General features: G+C 42.1%; 1 protein-coding gene across 4 annotated transcripts in view; it reads left to right on the top strand.

The window, feature by feature from the left end:
- Positions 1-27,664, top strand: part of LOC142662068 (uncharacterized) — a 67,324-nt gene that overhangs the window by 19,821 nt on the left and 19,839 nt on the right. For all 4 annotated transcript variants that reach the window (XM_075839940.1, XM_075839942.1, XM_075839941.1 and 1 more), the window contains exons 2-6: positions 24,598-24,745; positions 26,081-26,188; positions 26,982-27,054; positions 27,191-27,291; positions 27,431-27,546. In XM_075839940.1, the coding sequence (XP_075696055.1) occupies positions 24,659-24,745; positions 26,081-26,188; positions 26,982-27,054; positions 27,191-27,291; positions 27,431-27,546 (485 nt within the window). In that variant the 5' untranslated portion in view covers positions 24,598-24,658. The remainder of the gene's footprint in view (positions 1-24,597; positions 24,746-26,080; positions 26,189-26,981; positions 27,055-27,190; positions 27,292-27,430; positions 27,547-27,664) is intronic.

The raw sequence follows: 27,664 nt of genomic DNA, 5'->3' as shown, positions 1-27,664 counted from the left end.
GTTAATTCTATTACAGGGCACAGTGGCATCTGCTGGTTCTAATCGCTGCCTCTTTTTGCTCTACTGATCTGTTCAATTCCTGAGGGTGGTAGACGATGGATACAGGAGTCTTTATGAAAGGGGATTTGTCTGGTTGCAGTCTCCAGCTGGCCACTCATTAGTAGACTGAGCTTGGAGACTTGATGAGTGAATGATTGTGGTTGGTGAATAATTTCTTTGACAGAAGATGTTCCTATCACTATAGTCCCTGTCAGCCACCGTCTATACATAGTGTATGACTGCTTGTAGAATTGATGACATACGGAAAACAAGACATGGTTTAAAACGATCTGTGTGATCTTCATTGATGACATATCAACACTTCGGCTAGACATGTCAAGAAGGAACAATAGTGAACTTCTCCCTGAGAAATGAAATCCACTTAAATTTAGGATTTATTTTCTCTCTAATTTTTACAGCTCTAAAGCTTCAGGTCCAGGGTTCTTTTTGAAATTCTTAAGATCTTGATGTGGAAATTCTAAAATAAGATTTGATTGACGTGCAAGCTAATTTTTAAACATTTACTGTTGGGGATTAAGGCTTCATATCTAGCCCTAAACCTGTGTCGACATGATGTGGAAATTTTCGACCTATCGTCGATTTAATGTACTTCAACAACTAAAGTCCTAGGGATCTCATGAGGACCACGCTTCCATTTTGTGTAGCCCGTGGTGAGTCACCCCCCCCCCCATATATAATGGAGCACATCTATCAATCTATTTACCACCATTTTTTCTGCCGAATGCAATTATGCTGATGGAACTTTGAAGTCTACGGAATTTTCTGAATTATCGTGAAGGGGGAGGGGTGGATTTAATGTTGCACTTTTTTGTATCTTTTATAAAGGTTTTCCTTCACATTCCCATCTAGAAAAGTGGTGGTTGGCGACCTGCGCCAGTTACAATCTTGTGTTACACCTTGGCTGCACCTTATTTTCAATTATAAATATAGACCACCAATGCGGAGGACAACCAAAATACCCCTTTGAAAGTCATCAAGTAAATTACTTTAATAAATATATAATATATAGGGGAAGGGCATACAAAGGTGAATACCCATGAATACTGGTAACATTAGCGATAACTCATATAATATGTTAAGAACAACAACCTAAAAGAAATGAGTCAAAGACCGAGTTTATAATAAAGAAGTTATAATTTTTATTATTGCACAACAAAACAGATAAATGTATTTACTCACAAGTTTAAAAAGACAAGGATGACTACCACAGTGTGGAAAAAGAAGCCAGACACGTGTATAATGGGGCTACTATTGTAGGATATGCATAAGAAGGATGTATATGAGAAACCAAGGTGCATAAATAAGTTCATAAATAAATTACTAACACCTGGGTATGTTTATCAAAGAGGAGTGAATGAGGTCCCAAATGATAGTATATAATAGTACTCATTGGTGTAGCCTAACACATAGTGTTACATAATTCATTAATACAGAGTACACATGCAGCTAAGTGACAGTAGCTTACCCATGTTATAACACACTGTTGTCTGGCATCACACCCCAGTGTGTACTCCTTTACTAATCTCTTAAATGTGGCCCTTGGACCAAAGAAAAAAAAAAAAATTTGCCCCCCTGACTCGGGGGCATGGATAGGAGTGGTTGTAATCTGCTCAATTCTCTGTATGTAGCCATTCTCCGCAGAATAATTCTTTTATATAGAAGACTGGGTGGATCGTGGAAATGCTTCATACACTAGAGTGGGAAATGGCGGTATAAATGGTATTTTCTTGGCTCCTACATTCTTCTTCTTTTTTTTTTTTTTTTTTTTTAATTGCAACTGAATTATTGTAAATTTGGTTTCTTTTCTAATGCTGCGAGTATATAAAACCTATAACGACTTCCTACTATTAGTCCAACTGTCAACTGCTGTTTCATATGCTAAAATAAATGGGACTTTTTTACTTTTAACACTGGAGGCAGGGTTGTAGTCTATGTTCCCATCTGTTATGCCTGAGGGAAACCTTAAATATGCGTTTAACACCACCAAAGTTTTGTTCACACCTGCACAGATTTCATCTGATTTTGCATAAATAGTGAGTGGGTGAGTTTAAGGCCAAACCCTATATAGACAATACAGGAAGGAAGTCTGTCTCGAATAAGGCTGCCCCAGGGAAGGTTCTAAAACAAATCGCTACAACGTTAATAAAAATAACACATTCTATTTCTTCTACAGATTTACATCTCCTTTATGAGATTAATTCTATTATGCTTCCCTTTTAAGCCTCTGCTGTAGTATTTGATTCCAGTATTGATGCAGGTTTTCCTGGGATTATAAGAAGTTTTTGATCACGATTTGTTAGCAGACTACTCAATTTTGGCTGGTGGATTGGCACATGCAACCGTCACTTTAAACTTGCTGGAAAAACTCAAATACAGCTTTAAGCAAAAAAAGAATCGTAAGACTTTTGATAACTGCCTGCCAAAAGTTAACGTATTTTAGCCTTATTGACCATCTTCGCTCCGCAGCCCCATAGAAATGAATGGAGCAGTGGTCGAGCATGCACGCTACCACTCCACTTCTATGGGGCTTCCAGAAACGGCAAAGTAAGCCTATGTCGTGTATGTTTTCTGTGGTGTGTGTTTTTTTTTTTGTTTTTTTTTTTTTTTATGTCTTTTTCACTTCTGTATAATGTATGTTTGTATCTCAGTCTCCGAGAATGACATTTTAAGTTTTGTTTACAGTCAGAGAGAAGCAAAACAGAAGCTTTTGTTCTGTAACAGGGCAAGAAAAAATGTCTGCATGGTGGGCTGTGTAAGACTTTGATGCTCCACTTGCTCACGTTGTCATTTAACACATTTCACTATAAGATCTCTGTCTGGAATGGTTACAACAATGCTGTGGGAGGGAGAGACTATTTGGATCATAATTCCTCTTTGTCTCTGTTACGATGTTAATTTTGCACTGGAATCCTGATGTATTCTGTTTCAAAGGAAAGGTTAGAAAGCCAGAACTGAGCACTCCAGCTGGTATGGAGCTTAGGACTGCTGGATCCACTTATCAAATGTCTTCTAACTGCACGACGCCAAGAAGATGCTGAAATGCTAATATTCTTACTTTCAATTCAAATTACTCATCCAAGTTTGTGTAAACTTTTCTTATGACTAATGCGCAGGCAGCGTGGACGAGCACCCATGCTTTCTCTCAAAACGTAAGGATGACCATTAGATGAGATTAGTTCTGTCAGCAGATTCCATGTATTTTTTTTTTTTTAGAAGATCCTGCAAAACTAGTGTCTATTGGGGCTCGAAGACCCTCCCCTGAGGATCAGACAGGTTTGTGTTTTGCCTGTCTGACTCCAAGCAGACGGGTCACTGATCAATGTCTCATGACCTATCCTGTTAATGAGTTATGAAACAATTAATGTGTTACAACCACTGTAGCCGCTCCGCCCATTGAAATAACATTCGTGATAACCCAAGCTTTTCGTTCATGTAAAAGGGGTCAAGAGTTGTTGGTGAATCAATCATTTGGATAAATAATCTCTATTGCTAACGTTTGTCTCACCTTTTGTGCAAAGGCTTTCTAAATTCTTTTCAATGCTTTCTGAGATTGGTACATACTTGCCCACCCTCCTGGATTGACCGGGAGTCTCCTTAAAAAAAAAAAAAAAAAAGCAGGTGACCTCTTGACAGGGCAGGCAAGTCTACTGCAAATCCGCGGTTCTGTCCAGCTGGAGCAGTCAGTCACCGACTACTCGGCTGAATTCTTCCTTTGGGTGATCTCTGCTGATGGCACCCTAAATGCATTATGGACTCTGGAGAATAAACACTATTGGCAGCTGTTACAGTGCCCATCGGGGTTGTTGCCTAGCTTTCCAAAGACTCTGAATGCCCTGAAAATCAGACTTGTTGATTTACTATTCTTATTCCATTCCCTATTTTCTACCGTCCTACTTGTATGCCTTAGAGTTATGCCATTCCATTCCTGAACCTGGAAGATCAGGATGAACAGCACTATTAGTTCCTCCAAGAAAGAAGTTTTTAAAAATTATAGTTCAAAACCTAAAATTGTGGAATGACTGACTAGGTTTTTTGTTTTTTTTAATCTGTGAACTATATATTTGATATTGTGATATATTAAGATATGGACTACAATGTAGAAGAATGAAAAGGGTGGGGTGGGAATATCTGCAGTATTATCCAGAGCAATCATTTCTTTCCCTGGACCATGATGCATATACTGTGTGATGTCTCCGTGATCAAAGCATTATACGCTCTTGTGGGTGAACACAATAAGACTTTTAAGTTTCTCCAGGAGTTGAAACAGGGAGAGGCTCAGGGGAATTAGGACTGTCAAATTCATTAGCGACTTCAGACACACTTTCATTTTATACTGCGGGGGGGGGGGGGGGGGCGGGAAGGGATTGTCCATAAATAGGTTTATTAAAGTCTGTCAGGGTATAGTAGTATAAAGGCCTGACCGTGAGCCAAGTATCCAGATATAGAAAAATGCATGGACTGATTTATACACATTTGTAAGGCTTGCACAGATTTCTCTTGTGATTTATTACTGACCTCAACCAGCAACAGTCACTGTGTAGATCACCTAAAGCAATCCTTCACTGATCATTGCTGCTGTCATGAGTGAAAATAATATGCCATGTTGTGGTAATCGCTGTATACAGACCTCAGTATGTCAATGTTATAAAAGTCAACTGCATCCTATGATGCTAAATTCTCATTTATTCCATCATAATGGGATGGTAAGAATTACAACCTAAATAATGGGATGTTGCTGTAGTGTATAGGTTCCCTAATAAAGAGAGGGGGGTCCTATGCTCATACATTGCATATAACTTCCTAGGGGACAGCAGAAGTAGCAAGACGAAGTATTGACCCGGATCCTCTGCCATTCGCACATCATAAACGCCATACCCCCCCCCCAACTTTCAAGTATCACAAAGAGGGACAATGGATGCGACATGGCAATTTTTTTTCTCTTAAGCCACACCTCTAGTCCCACCCAATCGCTGCCCATACATACCCTGTTCAGCCGACACTGTATCGTGCTCCCACAGTGCCTCCCACACAGTATAATGCCACCATAGCTACCACCTTGCAGTATACTGCCCCATAGCTGCCCCATGCAGTATATTGCCCCTAGTGCCAGTGCCCATGTAGATAGTTCCCTTGTACATAGTCCCCTATATAGTGCCACAGTGTCCATGTAGATAGCGCCATGCCACCCTGTAGATATTGCCATTGGGACTCCCTCGAGGAGCTGGAATCCCCTTCCCCCTGGGACCACTTCAGGCTTTGCCTCAAAAATCTGCATTGAAATCCACACCAAAATCGAACAAATATGCAGTGTGAATCCAGTCTCAGGCCTCATGCGCACACACACACATATTTTTTTCCTCCCGTAAATACGAGTCGTTTTGTCACACGTATTCGACCCGTATTCCACCAGAATTTACGGACCCATTTTCTGTGCACTAATTGGCAGCCCCTTCTCTCAGTGCTGGAAAGCGAAGGGGCAGCCCTTTCGGGCAGAGTTTCCGCAGTGATTGAAAGTAAAAGAAGTTCATACGTAGCGTTGCCTTGGTGACGCGTCCCTCTTTTGACATCCAGTCCGACCTCCCTGGATGACGCGGCAGTCCATGTGACCGCTGCAGCCTGTGATTGGCTGCAGCGGTCACCTGGGATGAAACGTAATCCCAGGAGGCCGAACTGGACGAAGAAGAGGGTAAGTTAACTTTTAATACTATTAACTCCAGCGGTAGTCACTGCTGAAAGAGTTACTGCCGATCAGTTAACTCTTTCAGCACCCTGGACAGTGACTATCCCCTGACGTCGCCTAGCAACACATAGCCACCCGTAATTACGGGAGTCCCATAGACTTCTATGGGCCTGCCCGTGCCGTTATTACGGCCTGAAATAGGACATGTTCCATATTTTTAAACGGCACGGGCATCTTCCCGTAAGCATACAGGAAGGTACCCGTGGCCAATAGAAGTCTATGGGCCCGTAATTACGGGCGTTTTTACGTTCGTGTGCATGAGGCCTTAGGTCCCATTCACGCGAAGGAATTTTCAGGCAGAAAACTGCTGAAGGAAATCTGAGGCAGATTTTGACCTGCCTGCACTTTTTTACCGTGGTATTTGCAGCGGTTTTCGCCCGCGGAAAATTGAGGGCTGTGGGGCAAAAAACTGCATGAAAAACACTTTATCGGCCTCCCAATGATTTCAAGGCAAGGTCCGAAGCATGCCGTTCTTTTTATTTTTATTTTTTTTCCACGAGCAGCTAAAAGTCGCCGCGGGGAAAAAAATACTCATTGTTGTGTTCGTTACAATTGTATTTAGTCGAGGCTAAAAACGTCAGCAGCGCAAATCTCTTCCCTGACCCCATCGTTTTTTTACAATGATTTAGTGCAAGTAAATTGTCTTGAGTCCAGCCTATTTTTTGTTCAGAGGATTGTCTAGACCGGATACAATTGTAGCAAACTTTCAGTATCTGGTCTTTTGGGGCATTCAGCCTCCTGGATGTTTACCAGGATGTTCTCATTCACTGACAGCAAGCAGAGATTTTGAAAGGAGCAATTGAAACACACCGTAATTTGGAACGTTGCAGAACTTCTTATAATATGATTTACATGGGAAAAAAATAATAATGCTGTATTAATATGGGAATGGCACCATTTTCTTTTGTAGTATATCCTCTCTATGTTGGGATTTCTTAGGTGTTTATCAGTCTCTTACCTAATACATTGATATGAGCGGCAGCATTATAAATACATTTATTGGTTTCGCATCTGGTGGTAAACTTGATCAGGACATGAGCTTGTGCAACGTTTAGGTAATTTGTGCTGGATGTTGGCAGACCTCTGTAGTGCACAGAGCCAACTATTGACGTTGATACCGCTAAGCTCCATGTGATTCATGCCATTCTTATCACGGTTTAACTTTGTCAGGTGCTTAAGCGGTTATACCGCTGCAGTTAAATTTTTACATTTGCTATCTGTTCTGAATATTTTACATGTAATTCACAAAAACCATGTTCAATACTGGTTTACTACAAAGTCATTAAGTTGCCCATAAGTGAGAATTGGCAATTTGCACAGAAACTTGGGCAACCCAACAAATTCCCTATAATTTACGCCTGAAGCTTGCATAAATTATGGCAAATATCTACGCCTCTTAATAAATTCTAAATGCATTTTACTCCAGTGCTCTTTATATTTAGATTGACGTATGGAACACCCAGATGAACGTGTCATCTAACCTGAATCGCTCTACCTCCCTAATTCCAGTGCTATTTTGTCCACAGATATGGCCCACTGTCGTGTTGGCTTCCTATTTGCTAATTTGCTGTAGTTAGCCAAGGGTTGGATCTAGTTTCACTGCCTCTGCCTCTGATGCTGACCAATCCGTGCTTGGCAGCTTGAGGGTAGATTGCACCCTGTTGGCTAACTACAGCAAATGCGCATAGAGGGAGCCAACACCACAGTGGGTCATATCTGTGGAACGAGGGGGGAGAGGGGCTCCATGAAAAAAAAAAAATGCGCTGAAATCAGGGAGACGGCGCTATTCGGGTCAGTAAATCAGTTTAACTTATGACAGTGACAGGTCCTCTTTAGTTACCCCTCCTTGTGTTTCAAATTTAGTTTTGAGTTGCAGTAGTTCTCCCTACAAGTGAATTTTATTTACTGTTCTATAACCGTCTGATAATCTGCCATCATATCCCATTGATAGGGATTAGGGCCTGACGGAACCCATAAACGGAAGGGTGACGCTGATGTGAACACACCCTTAAAGTACTTTTTCTGTGTTTTTAGAATTTTGAATTGCTGGCCGTTTTTAACTTCATATAAAAAAATAAAAAAAAATACATTGTTGCAATTTATTGTACAGTTGACTGGGGGCAGCGCTGTTTATACATTGTATATAAGTTGTATACTATACTATTTTTGTCACTCTCATGATCTAAACATTTATGTACTACTCGTTAAAAACAGGAAAAGCCTGTTCTTTAATTTACAGTACAATTCTTACTAAAGGGAAGTGCATTACATGTCTCCCAGGAGTTTGTGTCACAAATACTCCAGTTATGTTCTAAAAGGTGGAACATTAAAATGTCGTGTCAATAGACCTGCAAAGTCTTAAAGGTGTTCTGTGAATATAGACCTTAAAGGGGTGTACCCAAATGGAAATGGATCCTAATCCTCTGATCTCTGGGACGCCCACCAATCGCGAGAAAAGTTGGCCAAAAGCCACTTTACCTCCTCATTGCACTCCCCCCCCCCCCCCCCCCCGTTTAAAGGAGGGTCTTCAATACAGCGGTGGTCAATCATGTGCCCACCACCTCATTCAGTGTCTAAGGGAATTAAGAAAACAGCACTGTACTCAGCTGTTTCTGTCATATCTAGACAGTCCTCTGAAAAAATTCATCCTGCTGGGAACTGGTGTTTGTAACTGCCCTTGTATGAGTAAGTATGGCCTTTTCAGTGATTTCTAATGTGCTATACAGTCCTGGGCAAAAGTTTTGAGACTGACTCAAATCATGGTTTTCACAAAGTTTGCTGCTTCAGTGTGTTTTCTTTTAGTCAGATGTTTCTATGGTATACTGCAGTACAATTATAGGCATATCATACATTTTTAAACTTGTATTAACAAATACATCAAGTTTATGCGAAGACTCAATATTTACAGTGTTGACCCTTCTTTTTCAAGACTTCTGCAATTCATGCTGGACATCTGCTTCTGGGCCAAATCCTGACTGATGGTAACCCATTCTTGTCCAACCAGTCAGTGCCTGGAGTTTAACGCAATTTCTGAGTTGTTGTTTTTTTTTTTCTCTTTGTCCACCGGCTTTTTGAGTATTGACCACATGTTCTCAATGGGATTAAAATGGGTTTTACACTGGACGATTATCCAGCAGACGAGCGTTCACAGAACGCTTGTTGACGATAATTGCCCTGTGTAAACGGGAACGATCAGCAGATGAACGAGCAAACGCTCGATCATCTGCTGGTCATATAGTTTTAAAAAAGTAAAATATTATCGTTGTTGGCAGCACAACAGGGAGACGATCAGAGTAACTACAGCTCGTCCCCATCCATAGCTCCGTGTGACAGGAGCAAACGAGCGCCGATTTAACGATGTCTCGTTGATCTGCACTCGCCTGTCACCAGATTATAAAATCCGTATCCTATTGAATGTGATCGGCGCTGCAATGTAGATAACAGCAGTTTTTTTAATTTTTTTTTTAAAAACGATTTTACCAACTGGGCGTGTTTTCTCGTTTTACCAACTGGGCGTGTTTTCTCGTTTTACCAACTGGGCGTGTTTTCTCGTTTTACCAACTGGGCGTGTTTTCTCGTTTTACCAACTGGGCGTGTTCTCGTTTTACCACCTGGGCGTGTTTACTGTTTTTACCAACTGGGCGTTGTGAATAGAAGTGTATGATGCTGACAAATCGGCGTCATACACTTCTCATCATTCCCACCCAGCTTCTTTCACTACAGACACACAGTGTGACGTCACCCACAGGTCCTTCAACCTTGGCGTCGGACAGAGAAGATACATCGGCTCCAGGCGTCTGAGAGGGTAATATGCTCATCTCTAGGGAGTTCACTATGCTTACCTGCACACGGTGATGCTGCTGCAGATTCAACTGTACCCTCTCGGACGCCTGGAGCCAATGTGTCTTCTCTCGTCCGACGCCAAGGTTGAAGGGCCTGTGGGTGACGTCACGCTGTGTGTCTGCAGTGAAAGAAGCTGGGTGGGAACGATAAGTGTATGACGCTAATTTGTCAGCGTCATACACTTACATTCACAATGCCCAGTTGGTAAAACGAGTAAACACGACCAGTTGGTAAAAACACAATACACGCCCAGCTGGTAAAACGAGAAAACACGCCCAGTTGTCCATTGAAAAGCTCATTTGCATAAATCTAAAATTGCTCATAACTTGGGCAAAAATGATCTTTTTTTGTTTTGTTTTTAAAAACTAACACTTTGCTGTTATCTACATTGCAGTGCCGATCACATTCAATAGGGGATAGGGATTTGATAATCTGGTGACAGAGCCTCTTTAAGATCTGGGGAGTTTCCTGGCCATGGACCCAAAATTTTAATGTTTTGCTCAACGAGCCACTCATCACTTTTGCCTTGTGACATGGTGCTCAATCATGCTAGAAAAAGCATTGTTCATCACCAAATTTCTACTGGATAGTTGGGAGAAGTTGCTCTTGGATGATGTTTAGATACCATTCTTTATTCTCAGAAGTGTTCTTAGGCAAAAGTGTGAGTGAGCCCACTCTCGTGGATGACCGGCAACCCCATACATGAATGTTCTCAGGATGTTTAACTGTTGGCAGGACACAGGACTTATGGTAGCGCTCACTTTTTTTTCTTCTCCGGACAATCATTCTTCCAGATATCCTAAACAGTCTGAAGTGGACTTCATCAGAGAAAATAACGTTACCCCAGTCCTCTGCAGTCCAGTCCCTGTACTTCCTGTAGAATGTCATGGTCATTGATGTTTTTCTTGATATTGGTCCAGCCTTTATGGCAAGGAATAACTTTGCAATTAATTGCAGTTCATGAGATCACTCTTCATGACAATCTAGGATTAATGCAAATTGGCACTATAAAAATGAACAGCAAACTGTGAAAACCAAAACTCGTGTCCGTCTCGACTTTTGGCCAGGACTGTAAACTTTTTGAATAGAGCGGCAGCTGCATGCTCGACCGCCGCTCCATTCAATGTCCTCCTCTCTGCAGTTGAGGAGGGAACGGGAGGTTCGGTGGGGGCAACTAGTAATCAGATAATTATGCCCTATCCTGTGGAACACCCCTTTCAGCTGCCTATTGACCAGGGCAAATCACTGATTCCAGTAGCCAATATCCATAGAGATTTACTGCAGGAGCCCTAACGTTGTTTTTTTGGTCTTTTGTTATTGATGTCTGATAGTTTTTATTGCATTGCTTTTGTTAATATGGGGGAACTCTGGCAGAACCCCCCCCCCCCATCTTCTTAACTTGTAAGCTCTAGTGACCAGGGCCCTCTCATCTTGTCTTTAGTTAATATTTTCTGTCATTCTTGATGTACTTTGTATTCCATGGTTGTAATTGTTGTTTCCCAGTTGTAGAGCTTTGCAGAATAGGTCAGAATTTGCTCAACATGCCGTAATAAGGGTATAATCGGTTATCCGACACCGCAGACCTCTTTTATCGAGTGCCTACAAGTATTTAGGAATCCCATATAAATTTTGCTATATATTTTGCTGCCAAAATGTTTTGCACTGACCACACGGCATCTAAAAATGGCGTAAGTCAGCCATGCAAAGTCCACGCAGTTGCCCTGGGTTTCGGTTTTTAGCAATTCTGTCAATGACCGCATATTAGGGAATTGTTTATGTACATATCCCCAAACCGGATCCTAATATTCAGAAGAGAGCTCCATGCTGGCCTTCAAGCATTATAATGTGCTTTTCTACATTTTCCTACTCTCCGGAAAGAAGTGAGGATCGTTCCCATGGCGAATAAGAGGACGCACATTCCACTAGCTGCCGGTCACTGCTACTAATGGAAAGAGGGGGAAGTAGAGATAAGGAGAGGAAAGACCAAGTCATTAACAGCTGCGCTACTGAAATAGTGTTCGGCAAGCTCCGCACCTGTCTGAAGGCGGCCATTAAGAATTGTTTACATAGGGGACCTCTCCTTGTGTTCCTTACTTCCTACCGCTACATTTGTAAAATACATTATCTGTGTCGTCCATATTTTATGCAGCTAAAACTTCTCTAAATTCTTCAGTAAGAAATGGCTTTCCAGTGATTGTGAGACCCCAGGGGTCAGTGATCTGGAGACATGCAGCACAACATCTGTGGCTTGTCTATGGAACGACTCCCAAGCACATACTAAGGGGTTTCAGTGTCATTGATGTTGCTTGCGTCAGCCGGATGAGGCTTTGTTATTTGGATGGATAGAATGATGTTGATTCTCTAAAAATTCTTGCAGTTCTTTTGGATGTGGTGTATTGTACTGTATTGCTAACCAACACTGCTTTTTGGTTTGGTTTTAATGATAGGAGTCCTATATTTTGATATAAATAGGGCTTTAATAACAGAAAACATGTAGGTTTCATACTTTCCTAGCGTATATGTGTGTTAAAATACTGTCCCTGACCAGATCTTGTTGCATGCCTCCCCTTCCATACATAGCTATATGGACAGGAGACTCCCATTCCAATGTTTCAAATCCATTGAGATAGACAAACTGTGTGTAAATAAACATCACCTCCCCCTACTCACAGCTGTGACCCCTGTGATCAGCTCCCAAGGTCAGGCTTTTAACGCTGCAAGTGTGAGCACTACGTGCTCTGTTATGTAAGATCTATTAAATAACCTGCCTAAGGTCAGATGTACTTTTGGACCTATCACGTTCATACCTAAAGACATTATATTGGTTAGGACATTTACTGGGTGTGGGTCAGTGTGATGGTCTGAAGTGCAGTAAGTGCTGGATTTGCAGCTGGTACAACCATTGGTCCAGCACTCACCCGCGCAAGCAAATAAAAATACACCAGCTCCGGGTGCGGATCACTGGATTACAACCCCTGTATGTGGATGCTTCATGTGCAGGAAAATCTGATTGTCAAAGATTAGGATTTTTGTATACATGAATTACTAAACCAACATATCTATTCTGAGCAATTTATTTCAGTAATTCAATTCAAAAAGTGAAACTCCTATATTATATTATTATATAGATTCATTACACACTGTGATCTATTTCCAGCATTTTTTTTTCTTTTAATGTTGATGATTATGGCTAACCGTTAATGAAAACCCCAAATTTTGTGTCTCTGAAAATTAGAATATTATATAAGCCCAATTTCAAAAATGATTTTTAATACCGAAATGTTGACCTCCTGAAAAGTATGTACAGTATATGCACTCAATACTTGGTCGGGGCTCCTTTTTTGCATGGACGGCTGCGCTGACTCTTTGCTTGATATAACACAGTGGACCAACACCAGCAGATGACATGGCTCCACAAACCATCATGGACTGTGGAAACTTCACACTGGACCTCAAGCAACTTGGACTGATGCCTCTCCACTCTTTTTCCAGACCCTGGGAGCTTGATTTCCAAAGAAAATTCAAAATTTACTTTCATCTGAAAACAGAACTTTGGACCACTGAGCGACCGTGTTGGTCCACTGTGTTATATCAAGTCCAGAGTCAGCGCAGCGTCTACCAGGAAATTTTCGAGCACTTCATTCTTCCCTCTGCTGACAAGCTTTATGGAGATGCTGATTTCATTTTCCAGCAGGACTTGGCACCTGCCCACACTGCCAAAAGTACCAATCCTGGTTTATTAACCACAGTATCACCGTGCTTGATTGGCCAACAATCTCACCCGACCTAAACCCCATAGAGAATTGTCAAGAGGAAGATGAGGGACACCAGACCCAACAATGCAGACGAGCTAAAGGCCACTATCAAAGCAACCTGGGCTTCCCTAACACCTCAGCAGTGCCACAGGCTGATCGCCTCCATGCCACGCCGCATTGATGCAGTAATTCATGCGAAAGGAGCCTGACCAAGTATTAAATGCATATACTGTATGTACTTTTCAGTAGGCCAACATTTCGGTATTAAAAATCCTTTTTGAAATTGAGCTTATCTAATATTGTAATTTTCTGAGACACAAAATTTTGGGTTTTCATTAACGGTTATGCCTCATGCACATGACCGTAGCCATGTGCACGGCCGTGATTTTCGGGTCGGCCGACAGCGGAGTGTCACCCGTGCACATGGCCACGTCCATTATTTCCTATGAGCCTGGACCGCAGAACACGGCCGTAATAAGACCTCCCCGTTCTTTCTGCGGTCCAGGCTCCTGGGCCATGCACGGACCGTGGGAACCACGGTCGTGTGCGTGGCCCCATACAAATGAATGGGCTGCAATTCTCCCGTGGATTTTCGGGGGAATTGCGGCCGCAAAAGCACACTCGTGTGCATGGGGCCTTAGTCATACCCATCAACAATAAAAGAAAAAAATGCTGGAAATAATCACTTTGTGTGTAATGAATCTATATAATATGAGTTTCACTTTTTTAATTGAATTACTGAAATAAATTTAAGGGATTTTCCCATGAAGGACATTTGACATATCCACAGGATATGTCATAAATATCAGATGCTCTGAGACCCGCACCTATCTCTAGAACGGGGCCCTCTAAACCCCGTTCTAGCTCTTGGTGCAAATGCTGTCTCCCGGCCGCTTCCTGACTCTATGGTCGGGAGTTACACAAATAGCGTAACTCGCTGAGCTACGTTGTTTCTGTAAGTCCCATAGAACTGAATGGTAATTACGGAAACCGCGTAGCTTGCACGCTAAACTGCTTCCGTAACCGCCATTCACTAGTACGGGATTTAAGAAAACGGCGTAGCTCAGCGAGCTACGCTGTTTCCGTAACTCCCGACCATAAAGTCAGGAAGTGGCCGGGAGACGGCGTTTGCGCCAAAAGCTACGATGGAGTTTAGGGGGGCCCCATTCTAGAGATAGGTTCAGATTCTAGAGGTGGGACCCGCATCGATCTGACATTTGACATATCCTGTGGATATGTCATAAATGTCCTTCGTGGGAAAACCCCTTTAACTTTTTGATATTCTAATTCATTGAGAAGGACTAGTAGTTGTACTTGCACAAGCCTCATAATGTGCGCGAGGCTACTGTATATATCTTGTGCAATGTTCAGTATTTTAATAGCATTCGGTTTTCCATTAAATGCTATAATTTACAGTTAAAAAATATTTGTATTTTCTAACATGAAAGAACATGAGACGTTCTAAATTCATGAATCCCTAATTGAAACCAGTCTATTGGCTTCACCTCTGTGTTCAGCTGAGGAACCTGCTGCTTTTTTAAGCCAGCATGGTGCAAGGCCTGTTCACCCCTACATCTGTTGAGGCAAAAGGTGCCCAAGTTCATGGAATAGAAGATCAATGCAAAATCTAAAATATTCAGTGCCGTGACCACCCTCAGGTGGGTGCTTCACACAGTGTGTCCTTCTGGACTTTTGTGGGCATCGGAATTGTGCCAATTTTCAATTGTTCAATGTGAGGTTTTTTTTGTCCCCCTTATGTAAATGTTTCATTTTCTGCTTGTTCGTGAATGTTGCTACATTTGCACTATTTATTTATTTTCCCCCTCAAATGCGGCACCATCTATGTGCAATGATACTGTGTTGGTGAAAAAACTAAATTTGCCTGTTGCAATAATAAGAGTCCTTAAAATACACATTTATTTGCTCAATTCAACTGTGGGGGCCAGTGGTGATTTTTTTTTTAATTTTTATTTTTCCCCAAAAAAACAAAAATCAGGATACAGTAGTGCAAATGGAATTTAATTGCAGCGCTTCAGAAAAATACTGGGTATCTACAATGGTCTTCACATGAGCTATGAAATACAGTAGTCATCCATGTTTTGCAGGATCGGTTACCAGTAAACTACATTAGGGACCCTTGCAGAGTAATTAGAATAGGAAGCTTTTTTTTTTTTTTTTTTTTTTTTTTTTTTTTGTTCAGCTTAGTTTCGGTTAAAGCTTGTGTAAGACCTCATGAACGTGGGTGCCACATGTCGGAGATAATCCTACCTATAAACACTACTTCTAGGGAAGAATCTAAATTATTAATGTATTCAGGCCCTCCGCCCTAAAATATGCATCGTAATCAGTTGTTTTTTTGGGGATTTTTTTTTTTTATGTAGTGCAACTATGTTGCAGATGCCTCAATTGCTGTGACCACCAAATGACGTCCAGTGTTCGTATCAGACATATTTGTGAAATGTTCTTGATCGCAGCATAGTTCAGAAGATCTTGTATGTCACTAATGCTATGGACAAACAGAAATAATAAGTGAACAGACAATAGATATTACAGTAACATAGCTGCGATTCTGTGCAAATTTTTTTTAATGTAATTGTAGCCGTCGCTGACCTTTCTCGTGTTTATATGAATAGCACATTCATATTTTCCCCAATATGAACCTTGACTCTTCAGAATTGTAGGTGGGGAACATTCTTTCCATTGTTAATGGATTCTTGTTTTCTGACACGGTCTCCCACTCACTTGATCCTGGGCATGGGCCCCAGATTTCTAGCCCAGGCTGCCATACACAAACGGGCTATTAACACATGTCAAAACGTCTGTTGTCTTACTATAATGGCCAATCGGTGTCAATGTTAAAGGACTGCAAGGACCCATTGTCCACGACCTTATACCATCCTTCTTTAAATAAAACACCAACACCTTCTTTATGGAAATGTGGAAGTGGCCACAGCTTTATTATCATTATTTACAACCATCGGCATGAAGACATATATATATATATATATAATTTCTCTCCTCCTGAATTGCCGATGCTCCCTGTCTCCATCTGGCATGTAGGGTGCTAACTCTGTCTTCTGCCGTACTTTCCGCCAGCTGTGACATCTACGAAAGAACCAGAAAAACGCCAGAACAAGAATATAACCGTAGAAAAGTTTTTTAAAACCAACACCACAAGGGGAGGGAGGGCGGGTGTTTCTCCCGCTGCAGCTTGAAGGTAAGAGGGCTTTCTGCCCCAAACCCCAGCCTTATATCTCCTTAACCACGCCCTTCTTACCCCTTGCTCACCAATCCTGGTCCTGGGCATTATTTAAACGTTCCATCCTTCTTTAACCCCTCGCAGTCCCTGACACTCTCCCTAGGCGCTTCAGTGTCTGCAAGGAACACCAGCTTGATTCGCCCCCTTGTTTATATATATATAAAAAAACCACAAGAAATGTTACAAGAATTCCAGCTTTAGGCTATGTTCACACAGAGTATTTTGCAGGAGGAATTTCTGCCTCAAAAATAAGTTTGGAAGTTTGAGGCAGAGTTTCCTCTCCCTGCACGCCGATTTTCGCAGCGATTTTTGCGCCGTTTTTCACCCGCGGGCATAAAACACAGCGAAATACGCTTTCTCTGCCTCCCATTGAAGTCAATGGGAGGTCAGAGGCGTAAACGCCCGAAGATCGGGCATGCCGCTTCTTTTTCCCGTGAGGTAGTTTTACTGCTTGCGGGAAAAAGACGCAGACGCCTCCCATTGAAATCAATGGGAGGCATTTTCGGGCCGTTTTTGCCGAGTTTTGCGACGCGGTTTCCGCGTCCAAAAACTCGGCAAAATACTCCGTGTGAACATAGCCTTACTCCTAAGGCTGGGTTCACACGAGCACATTAACGTCCGTAATGGACGGACGTGTTTCGGCCGGAAGTCCCGGACCGAAGACCCTGCAGGGAGCCGGGCTCCTAGCATCATAGTTATGTACGATGCTAGGAGTCCCTGCCTCTCTGCAGGACAACTGTCCCGTACTGTAATTATGTTTTCAGTACGGGACAGTAGTTCCACGGAGAGGCAGGGACTCCTAGCATCGTACATAACTATGATGCTAGGAGCCCGGCTCCCTGCACTGAGTTCGGTCCGGGATTTCCGGCCGAAATACGTCCGTCCATTACGGACGTTAATGTGCCCGTGTGAACCCAGCCTTAAAGAGGCTCTGTCACCAGATTTTGCAACCCCTATCTGCTATTGCAGCAGATAGGCGCTGCAATGTAGATTACAGTAACGTTTTTATTTTTAAAAAACGAGAATTTTTGGCCAAGTTATGACCATTTTTGTATTTATGCAAATGAGGCTTGCAAAAGTACAACTGGGCGTGTTGAAAAGTAAAAGTCCAAGTGGGCGTGTATTATGTGCGTACATCGGGGCGTTTTTACTAGCTGGGCTTTCTGACGAGAAGTATCATCCACTTCTCTTCAGAACGCCCAGCTTCTGGCAGTGCAGACACAGCCGTGTTCTCGAGAGATCACGCTGTGACGTCACTTCCCCAGGTCCTGCATCGTGTCAGACGAGCGAGGACACATCGGCACCAGAGGCTACAGATGATTCTGCAGCAGCATCGGCGCTTGCAGGTAAATCGATGTAGCTACTTACCTGCAAACGCTGATGCTGCTGCAGAATCAACTGTAGCCTCTGGTGCCGATGTGGCCGACACGATGCAGGACCTGTGAGTGACGACACAGCGTGATCTCTGGAGAACACGCTGTGTCTGCACTGCCAGAAGCTGGGTGTTCTGAAGAGAAGTGGATGATACTTCTCATCAGAACGCCCAGCTAGTAAAAGTAGTAAAAACGCCCCGATGTACGCACATAATACACGCCCAGTTGTACTTTTACTTTTCAACACGCCCAGTTGTACTTTTGCAAGCCTCATTTGCATAAATACAAAAATGGTCATAACTTGGCCAAAAATGCTAGTTTTTTTAAAAAATAAAAACGTTACTGTAATCTACATTGCAGCGCCTATCTGCTGCAATAGCAGATAGGGGTTGCAAAATCTGGTGACAGAGCCTCTTTAAAGAGTATTCCCCCTGGGGAAAAAAAATCCTCACTTTTAGTTGTCACTTCACTCTACCCAAGGTGTTAAATGTTGAGTGAGGGTCTTTTGGCCATATTTGCCATTTATCAGTTTTCAGGAACTGCAGCCGTAATGCTTGTGACCCAACTTTCCTGAAAACCACTGGAGAGAATTCTATGGGAAGGGTTCTGGGAAGATGCTAAATAAAATCGAATATGCTGAATATGTTTTGGTTCGAGCTTGCAGTTTTACTTGATGTATGGTATGCATGAGTAATGCTTGAATATTGGTCAGCCTGAGCGGTGAAGCTTGCAATATCCCTTCTATGGAATCTGGCCAAATTCTTTTTCACCTCTCCACTCCCCCTTGGATACACCATTACATTGACCTACTCCCTTTTCAAGTGAGATCAGCTCCAGTCTCAGACTAATCTACCTCCTTCTCTCGCTTGTATATATTGTGTTTCAACTTTGTTGAAGTTTCTGGCAAGCAGTGTTTCCTGGTAAAGTTTCACACAGTAAGTCACCTCCGTTCATTGCGAGGGGTCAACGGGGTCAATTCAGAACTGCTGAAACAACAAGGTGCCTTGCCATCTTCACAACCCTAACCAGCTACATGTGATTCATTGTTTTACTAGAGTAAAAAGAATCTCCACTGCTTTACGGTTGTGTTCTTTTCTGGATTATTGCGTCCTTCTTTGCTGCACTTCAGGTAAATGCAGTGTTTGCGGATAGCATGCATTGTATTATATAGGTTGCCGAAACTTAGATTGTGTCCTTTTTTTTTTTTTTTATTCGTGTGCATTTCCCATTTGGTTATATAACAAACACAGTGGGTACAGGCATTTCACACCGGCCGGTGCACCAAGCGCTGATCAAGGAGACATAGTTGATCGGCGCTTGTTTGCTCCTGTCACACAGAGCTATGGATGGGGATGAGCGGTCGTTACTCCGATCACTCCTCCCCATACGTTATCATGTCGGCAGCGCGTCTCCCTGTTTACACAGGGAAATGTGCTGCCGACAACGATAACATTTCACTTTTTTTTTAAACTATATGACCATTAGATGATCGAGCGTTTGCTCCTGTCACACGAAGCTATGGATGGGGACGAGCGGTCGTTACTCCGATCACTCCTCACCATACGTTATCAGGTCGGCAGCGCGTCTCCCTGTTTACACAGGGAGAGGTGCTGCCAACAACGATAATTCACTTTTTTTTAAAACTATATGACCATTAGATGATCGAGCGTTTGCTCGTTCATCTGCTGATCGAGCCCCCATTTACACAGGGTAATTATCGGCAACGGGCGTTATATTAACGCTCGTCTGCACGATAATCGTCTTGTGTAAAACCCCCTTAAGAAATGAACTGTACCACAACAAGACTTAAGTCTCATCAAAAAGCTAGATGGTAACTTACCAATGGTTATGTATCTATTATAACGAAGAATACATAGACTGTAGTCCCAAACAATGGACCCAGATTGCCGGTATGTCGTATATTCCGGTCCACAGTGAATATGATAAAAAAAATAGCATAGATACTTTGTGTGATCCTGTGATTCAGCCTACACTGTCCTTCCACAGAGCTACAGCCCTGAAAAGCTCAACCCTATAAAGCAGTCCTTATTAAACCCTAATCTAGTCCTACAATCCATATTACATTTTGTCCCAAACACGTTTCTGCTGACACATCTATGTTATCAGAAGGACTCTTTCCACCAGGGATTGAAAACCACAAAAGTGAAAACAAAAAGTTTATAGTCCCTCTGGTATTAAAGAGACTCTGTCACCAGATTATAAGTGCCCTATCTCCTACATAATGTGATCGGCGCTGTAATGTAGGTAACGGCAGTGGTTTTTATTTTGAAAAACAATCATTTTTGACCAAGTTATGAGCAATTTTATATTTATGCTAATTAGTTTCTTAATGACCAACTGGGCATGTTTTTACTTTTTACCAACTGGGCGTTGTACAGACGAGTGTATGACGCTGACCAATAAGTGACCAATCAGCGTCATACACTTCTCATTGTTCCAGCCCAGCTTCTTTCACTGCACAATCACACTGTAACAATGGGCTGGAACAATGAGAATTCCAGCCCAGCTTCTTTCACTGCACAATCACACTGTAACAATGGGCTGGAACAATGAGAAGTGTATGACGCTGATTGGTCACTTATTGGTCAGTGTCATACACTCCTTCACAATGCCCAGTTGGTAAAAAGTAAAAACACAAGTTGGTCATTAAGAAACTAATTAGCATAAATCTAAAATTGCTCATTTGCTCAAAAATTATCGTTTTTCAAAATAACCACTATTATCTACATTATAGCGCCGATCAGATTATGTAGGAGATAGGGCACTTATAATCTGGTGACAGAGCCTCTTTAACCCATGAGCATGGTAGCAGCCATGTTTATAGAATGCAAAAATATTCCACAGCGCTGTACAAAATGTATCACCATTCACACCAGTCCCTAGCCCTTCAGACTAATTTCCTTCAATAGCACAAACACACTAGGGCCAATTTCTTATCAGCCACGTAAACCAATCCGTATGTTTTTGGAGTGTAGGAGAAAAACCGGAGTACCCCATGCAAATATAGGGAGAATATACAAACTTCGTGCAGATGTTGTCCTTGGTCAGATTAAAATCAAGGGCTGCAAGACAACCGTGCCAACCACTGAACCACCGTGCTGCCCTGGTAGCAGTACAAAACTTTATGTAGAGACTTGCATGTGCCAGTGGAGTTTGCAACCTAAAGGCTCCAATTTTTAAGAAGCCCTACAGTGATTGTTTTTTTTGTTTTGCCTATATAGTGCAGCATAGTCTATTAAATAATTATGTAGAGGTTCTTGTATATGACTTGTGCATACCTGCTTAGTTTATGTGCCATTCATGAGTTGTCTTCCATCTTGGTTCCTTCTTCCCCCTCTGATATGGTTCCCCTAATGCAGCCTACATTTCCCATCACATTGCATTTTCTCTGCTCAGAGTCCTGTCTAAGGACAGCAAGTGATAGATCAGTGACTGTTCTTCCCTAACTGCAGTCTTAGTGGATCCTATGTAATGCAGCTTCAGCCTGCTTTCCTGCCTACTGCTGGTTATAGTTGTGACGTAAAACATCTGTACTCACACTGCAGAGTCTGTGTCCTATGTGATGCCAGTTCAGCCTGCCTCCTGCTAGTGATAGCTTTTTCTGTCAGCCCTTTCAAGCAGGAGACAGTGAGGAGCAGCATCTCATAGGAATACACTGGATTCTCTGCACACAACACTCACAATATAGACCGTGAGAGTCATGGGAGTTTTATAACTGCAGCCTATTCTATCACTGCACTCCCGGAGCTTTAGATATGGTAGAAATAATCTCTTCAGCAGCACTATATGCATGGAGGGAGGAGAGGGGTGGGGTCTCAGAGCTGCTAGGAGTGATTTAATAGGTGATTATGTAATCCTGTAGTTCACAGGAAGTCGTACACGTGTAGAAAGGTCAGTTGCTCCTGTGAGTGGTCTATTTTGGTGGTCAGGCTGAGATCACATGACACAGCTGCCAATAATAACAGGGTTCACAATGTATAGATGCAACTGAAAAGGGAAGAAACCAATGACACTGCCAAGATATATGTACAAAAAAACATAGTACTTCAACACTAGAAGGACATAGATTCATGTAGATGGTGCACTAGTTGAAATCCAAACCATGGTGTTGGCTAAATAAGAGTGACATTCACGACAACCATGATATGGTACTATGTGGGACAAATAAAACTTTTGGGTACATTTTCCCTACTTTCTCCTAAAAAGGTTCAAACCTGTTCTTGACACTAAATCTACAAAGCTGTATTACTGGAGCCTAAAGCTCTGCAAACTCATTAGTGATTTTTATAGTTAACATTTTTACAAGTAACAATTTTTTTTGTCGGGTCCTGTCATTTTTGTTGGGATTTGCCTACAATATAATGTGCATTGGCAGACACCATCCATTCTCGGGAGAAAAGAGGGTCAGCTGTGCTAGATTGTCTTTGGCTCTAGAGGTGTCTGGCAGCCACTCATCCCTTCTTTTTCCATGGACATAACATGGATGCTCAGCCAAGCGTGCAGGTTAATCAGGGGATCGGTTGTGATAACTGTTGGCAGAACAACTTTCAGCTGCCACTTCGTAGGGCGAGGACTCTGCAGCAGAACACGACTGTTGAGCGGTTAGTTTCTACTCTTAGGTGACCGAAGTGTTTCTGCAGTCATCTGCTGAACTTGTCAAACCATGAGCCCCCATTTTGAACTCTGACAATCTCACCATCTTTTAGTTTTCCTAACAATGTTTATAGTATAGAAACTAAAGCAATGAAACAAACACTCCCCAAAACTTCTCAACCACTATTGAAAATGTGGGGAAGCTATTACATGAAAGATTGGGGAGCAGCAACACATTGAAGCCAGCTAGCCAAACATGAATGTATATACATGTGATAAGGAAATTGCATGAATGGCTTTGCAGTAGAAGGGTTCCAATATTACAAGCGCATTATAGCCTAAAAGAGTCCCTACAGCCCATCATATGTAGGCCTGAATTAATGGGCGCGAGGTGCTATTTCCACTAGGCTTCTACCAATATTTTTTATTATACATGGGCTAGATTGGCCTCCCCCTGCAGGAAGGCCAAGTCCAATTGTTCCTAAACCCCACTCCTCGACCTTTTCCCTGACTGCTTTCAATGAGAAAATAGAACCAGAGAGGATTACAACCACTCCAATTTGGGAAGATGTCAAAGTGTGGAATGACTGCCACCACAGATATGTTTAGCTGTTGGTTTATGCGTTATGCGTCACTCAAACTAAACTAAAGCTGTATTTTTTTTCTTAACTTTTTTTATGAACATGTTTAGAATGGTACTTTTTTTATTTTTATAAATGTGTGTTTGATTTCTGTTGGTCACAACATTCCTGAAAGTGTTCAGTGTTTAGTAGTACAGTGGTCCATTATAACCGGTCATTATCTCCGACCCCTGATACGGATTGGAGCTCTGAACTGCTCTATATAAAAGTTGTTTATCTCATTGTACTTGGAAAGGGGAAGCGCAGAAAGTGACCATTTATAGGGCTCTGGCTTCCTTAGATGAAGTCTTCCAGGACTTGGATCACGTTGCTGTAGGCTATGTACATTAATAGGCTTTAATTGTCTGTTTAATGCTTGGTAATGATCTTATAAAATGACTGACCCTAAATAATTAATCCTTGGTTTTTGTAATGAAGTTAAGTCTGGAAAATTAATGGGTGCATTGTCTCAAGCCTTGGCTCATACATTTCCAGATTTAGCAGTATTTGGTACACGGCTAGTGTATGCCCCAGCTGAACCCCCGGGAAAGGCATCTACAAAGCTTATACTATGAACGCATACCAGGCCCTGCAGACATTGGACTGGTCTAAAGTCACAAAGCTTTCATTTATTTATAAGGCTGCTCAGTACAGGCTGGAAGATAAGTTGGTATTTTTCAGTGTATCTGAGGCGGTGGGAAAACTTTTTAATAAACCGATATCCAGAAACAGATTTTTAATGTTTGGGTTTGAAACATGGCTTCAACAAGTCATTCAGCTATCCCTCTGTTAAATGGCTTCATCTATATATGTGTGTTGGGAAAGCAAGATGACGCCAAATATAGCTGGATGACCGCTCTCGCCGGGATGTCGCTCAACTTTCCCAGACTACTGAAAGGAGAGCGTTATATGCCTTCACAACTAGGCAAATTTGCATTCCAGAGTTTTGTAAAGCTGGGTGACCAGCTCTATGGGAATTGTCATGGCGGCAGTATAGGTTGTCATCCAGCTTCACCCATACATCTATAATGAAGAATCTGCTGAATAATCGAATTTTTAAATGTGGCGTCCATCAAAACCTTCGCTACATGAGACTGGTGAATGGGGGAGATGGTACTTTACTATTGACCAAACGATCTGCTGTTTAACTGACTCTTGTGCCTCTGGCTGCATAGTATAATAGGAATAAATATTTTTTCTCACCATAGACAAGAAGTGCGGCCTTCATATAGTATGTTGCTGGAAGTCAATGGAACATTCAGACCTGTTTAAAGCGTTCACTTTCTGGCGGAGTAACTCCAAATTGATCATTAATGAACTGTTTATATTACAGGGACTTCTATGAACTCCTGATCCTGCAAGTGGAAATCCCATTACATTAGAACTTGTGAACTATGACTGAAGAAATGGAGCGTCCCAGGAGTGGGCTTAGCATGACCAGCAGCATTGCCACAACGGCTTCTGTCACCCAGGGGTCAAGGGTGAGTGCAGTTTATAAAAACATTGTAACACGTGAATGGAGCTTTATAAAATCCCATCCACACACAGCGGAAAAATTCAGCGCAAAAATATGAGCATGCTGCGGATTTACAAATCCACAGCATGTTCATTATGTTGCAGAAAAGGCGCTGATTTTCACCACAGATTTCAGCTTTTCAGTGTATAGGGTGAAATCTGCCGTGAATACGCATCACATTCCATGGCATGTGTTACATGCAGATTTTGCCATGGATTTGCTGCAGATTTACGTCTAAATCCACAGGGGATTTTTTCCGTTATGTCTAAACTTACCCATGGGGCTCCCTCCAGCAAAAGTAGAAAGACATTTACTTCGTGCCGCACAGAGTTTTAAAATACAGATTCCTCCATTTCCAGCTATATATAAAACAACCTAGTGTTATACAAATTATGCTTGAGGTAAATCTCCTTCGTAACGGCTCATTTGCCACATCACTGCCTTACAGATTTTTGTCAAATTTATCGCACGTGCTTAGGGTGTCGGAGTGGGATTTCTTGGGTCCACCAGAGAATATAAACCATAAAGGTGGGGCGAGGCACTCGCTGGACCACTGCGGCCCCCAATAATCAGCTGATCGGCGAGGGGGCCGTGGCAGTCCATTGAGTGCTGTATCCCTTTTGTTTACTAGGCACAGTTTTATCACTCAGTCTCTTCGACTTGAATGGAAATGAGCAGCAGTACCAGGCTAAGCCACCACGAAATGCATGGAGCTGTACCTAGTAAACAATGAAGGCGTGGCACTCATTTAGCTGTTTGGGGTTCCAGGAGTCGTACACCCACAGGTTTGATATTGAAGGCCTAGTCGAAGGATGGGCATCCATATTCTAGTGCATAGTAAACTTTATTATGATTGTGCAAATAGAACATATCAATAAAATCAAATAGGTTAGTAGTGAATCATCTCATAAGAAACAGACCCTAGTGGCAGGTGATTGGCCCCAACTGGGCTTGTCTTCTGCTGTATGTTTTAGGCCCTGTTGTATTAGGGTCCATTATCGTGTCAGACCCTGAGCTTACCAGACGATAGTCTAGTGGGCTAGTCCAACCCTGCATGCTTGGATGATGTTTGTCCAGTTCATTTAGGTACTCGTATAGTCAGAAATCGAACTCTGCCTGTAAAAGCCTGGTTGCTGGCAACTGAAGGGAGTCACACAAACTCCAGTTAAATTTCCTTCAATCATTCATTAGGACTTATGATAAACGAACTTTCTTATCTACAGGAATAAATCTAAAATCTAAACCTACTGAAATGTTACCTTCACAATGCGCTGATAACCCTCATTGTTGTTTTGTTTAGCCATCAACCAGATCAATAAAGCGAGTGCACACATTTGGAAAAAGAGAATATTCCATTAAGAGGGACCCCAACTCTCCTGTGGTGATTCGGGGTTGGCTTTATAAGCAGGTTAGTGACTGTCAAAACTGAGGACAGCAGAAAACTGTAAAGGATACATCTCGAATGAATAAGATATTTATTCAAAGCTTATTTAAAGTATACTTTAGGGTATGTTCACACAGAGTTTTTTTGACGCGGAAACTGCGCCGCAAAACGTCAAAAACGGCCCGAAAATGCATCCCATTGATCTCAACGGGAGGCGGAGGCGTCTTTTTCCTGCGAGCGTCCCTTCTTTCTTCGGGCGTTTACTCCTCTGACCTCCCATTGACATCAATGGGAGGCAGAGAAAGCGTATTTCGCAGCGTTTTATGCCCGCGGCACTCAATGGCCGCGGGCGAAAAACGCAGTGAAAATCTGTATGCAGGGAGAGGAAAATCTGCCTCAAACTTCCAAACGGAATTTTGAGGCAGAATTTCCGCCTGCAAAAAAAACTCAGTGTGAACCCAGCCTAGGATTGTATTTTTTTATTTTTTTTGTATATGCCAATAGGCATCTTTTATTCAGCATTTAAGTACAAATATTATTATTTTTTTTTGGTGTACTCAAATACTATGTAGCATCTGAGAGCATGCATATAAAAATAAAAAAATGTTTGCAGCAACAGCTACTAGTATTAACCCCCGAAGGTAACCGGAATTGTGAAAGGTGTGGTCTTCCACCTAGTGGCTTTTTAGAAAATTACATACAGTATTTATTTCAATCTGAATTTAATTTATTGTAAATGTTTTTCACCATGAAATGCAAGAGGTTGGAATCCCAGTCCCTGTAAGTGGCGGCCCTCAACATTCTTTATATCTTATAGGACAGTGCAGGCTTACGTCTCTGGAAAAGGAGGTGGTTCGTGCTATCAGACTTCTGCTTGTTTTATTACCGAGGTAATGTAGAGCATACTTGTCACAACTTGTCTTACAATTCTTCAGATAAATATTCGATATGTTGGGTATAATAAAATTATTATTTTTTTTCATCTGGAATTCTAAATGGTTTTCTTTTGTATGTATTTTCCTGCAGACAGCAGAGAGGAGACCGTACTCGGCAGTATTTTATTACCAAGCTATGAAATCTTGCCAGCCAACCCAAGAGAAGTAAAAAACCGAAGGTTCAGCTTTAAGGTATGATTTACATATTTAGTTTTGCATATACATATTAGCTGTGTGCATTGTATATGTGCATATATTTCTGCGTATTACTGTGAGCAGTGCCAAAGAGGGAACTCAAATGAACCAGTCCTAATGTACTCCAACCTTTCAGGCAGAACATCCTGGCATGAGGACTTATTACTTTGGAGCCGACACTCAGGAAGACATGAATGCCTGGATCCGTGCCATGAATCAATCTGCTCTGGTCGTCGGTGACAACAAAAACAAGTATGAATATTGGGTGACTTAATATTGTGTATGTATGGGAGCCAACTGAAGTCTGTGAACTGAGCAGCTACTGTAGTTTCATGTTGGCTTGCAGACAGAATCTTAATGAAAGTATAAA

Source organism: Rhinoderma darwinii, chromosome 10 (genome assembly GCF_050947455.1).
Source record: "Rhinoderma darwinii isolate aRhiDar2 chromosome 10, aRhiDar2.hap1, whole genome shotgun sequence".
Lineage (NCBI taxonomy): Eukaryota > Metazoa > Chordata > Amphibia > Anura > Rhinodermatidae > Rhinoderma > Rhinoderma darwinii.
This window is presented reverse-complemented; position numbering and strand designations above follow the sequence as displayed.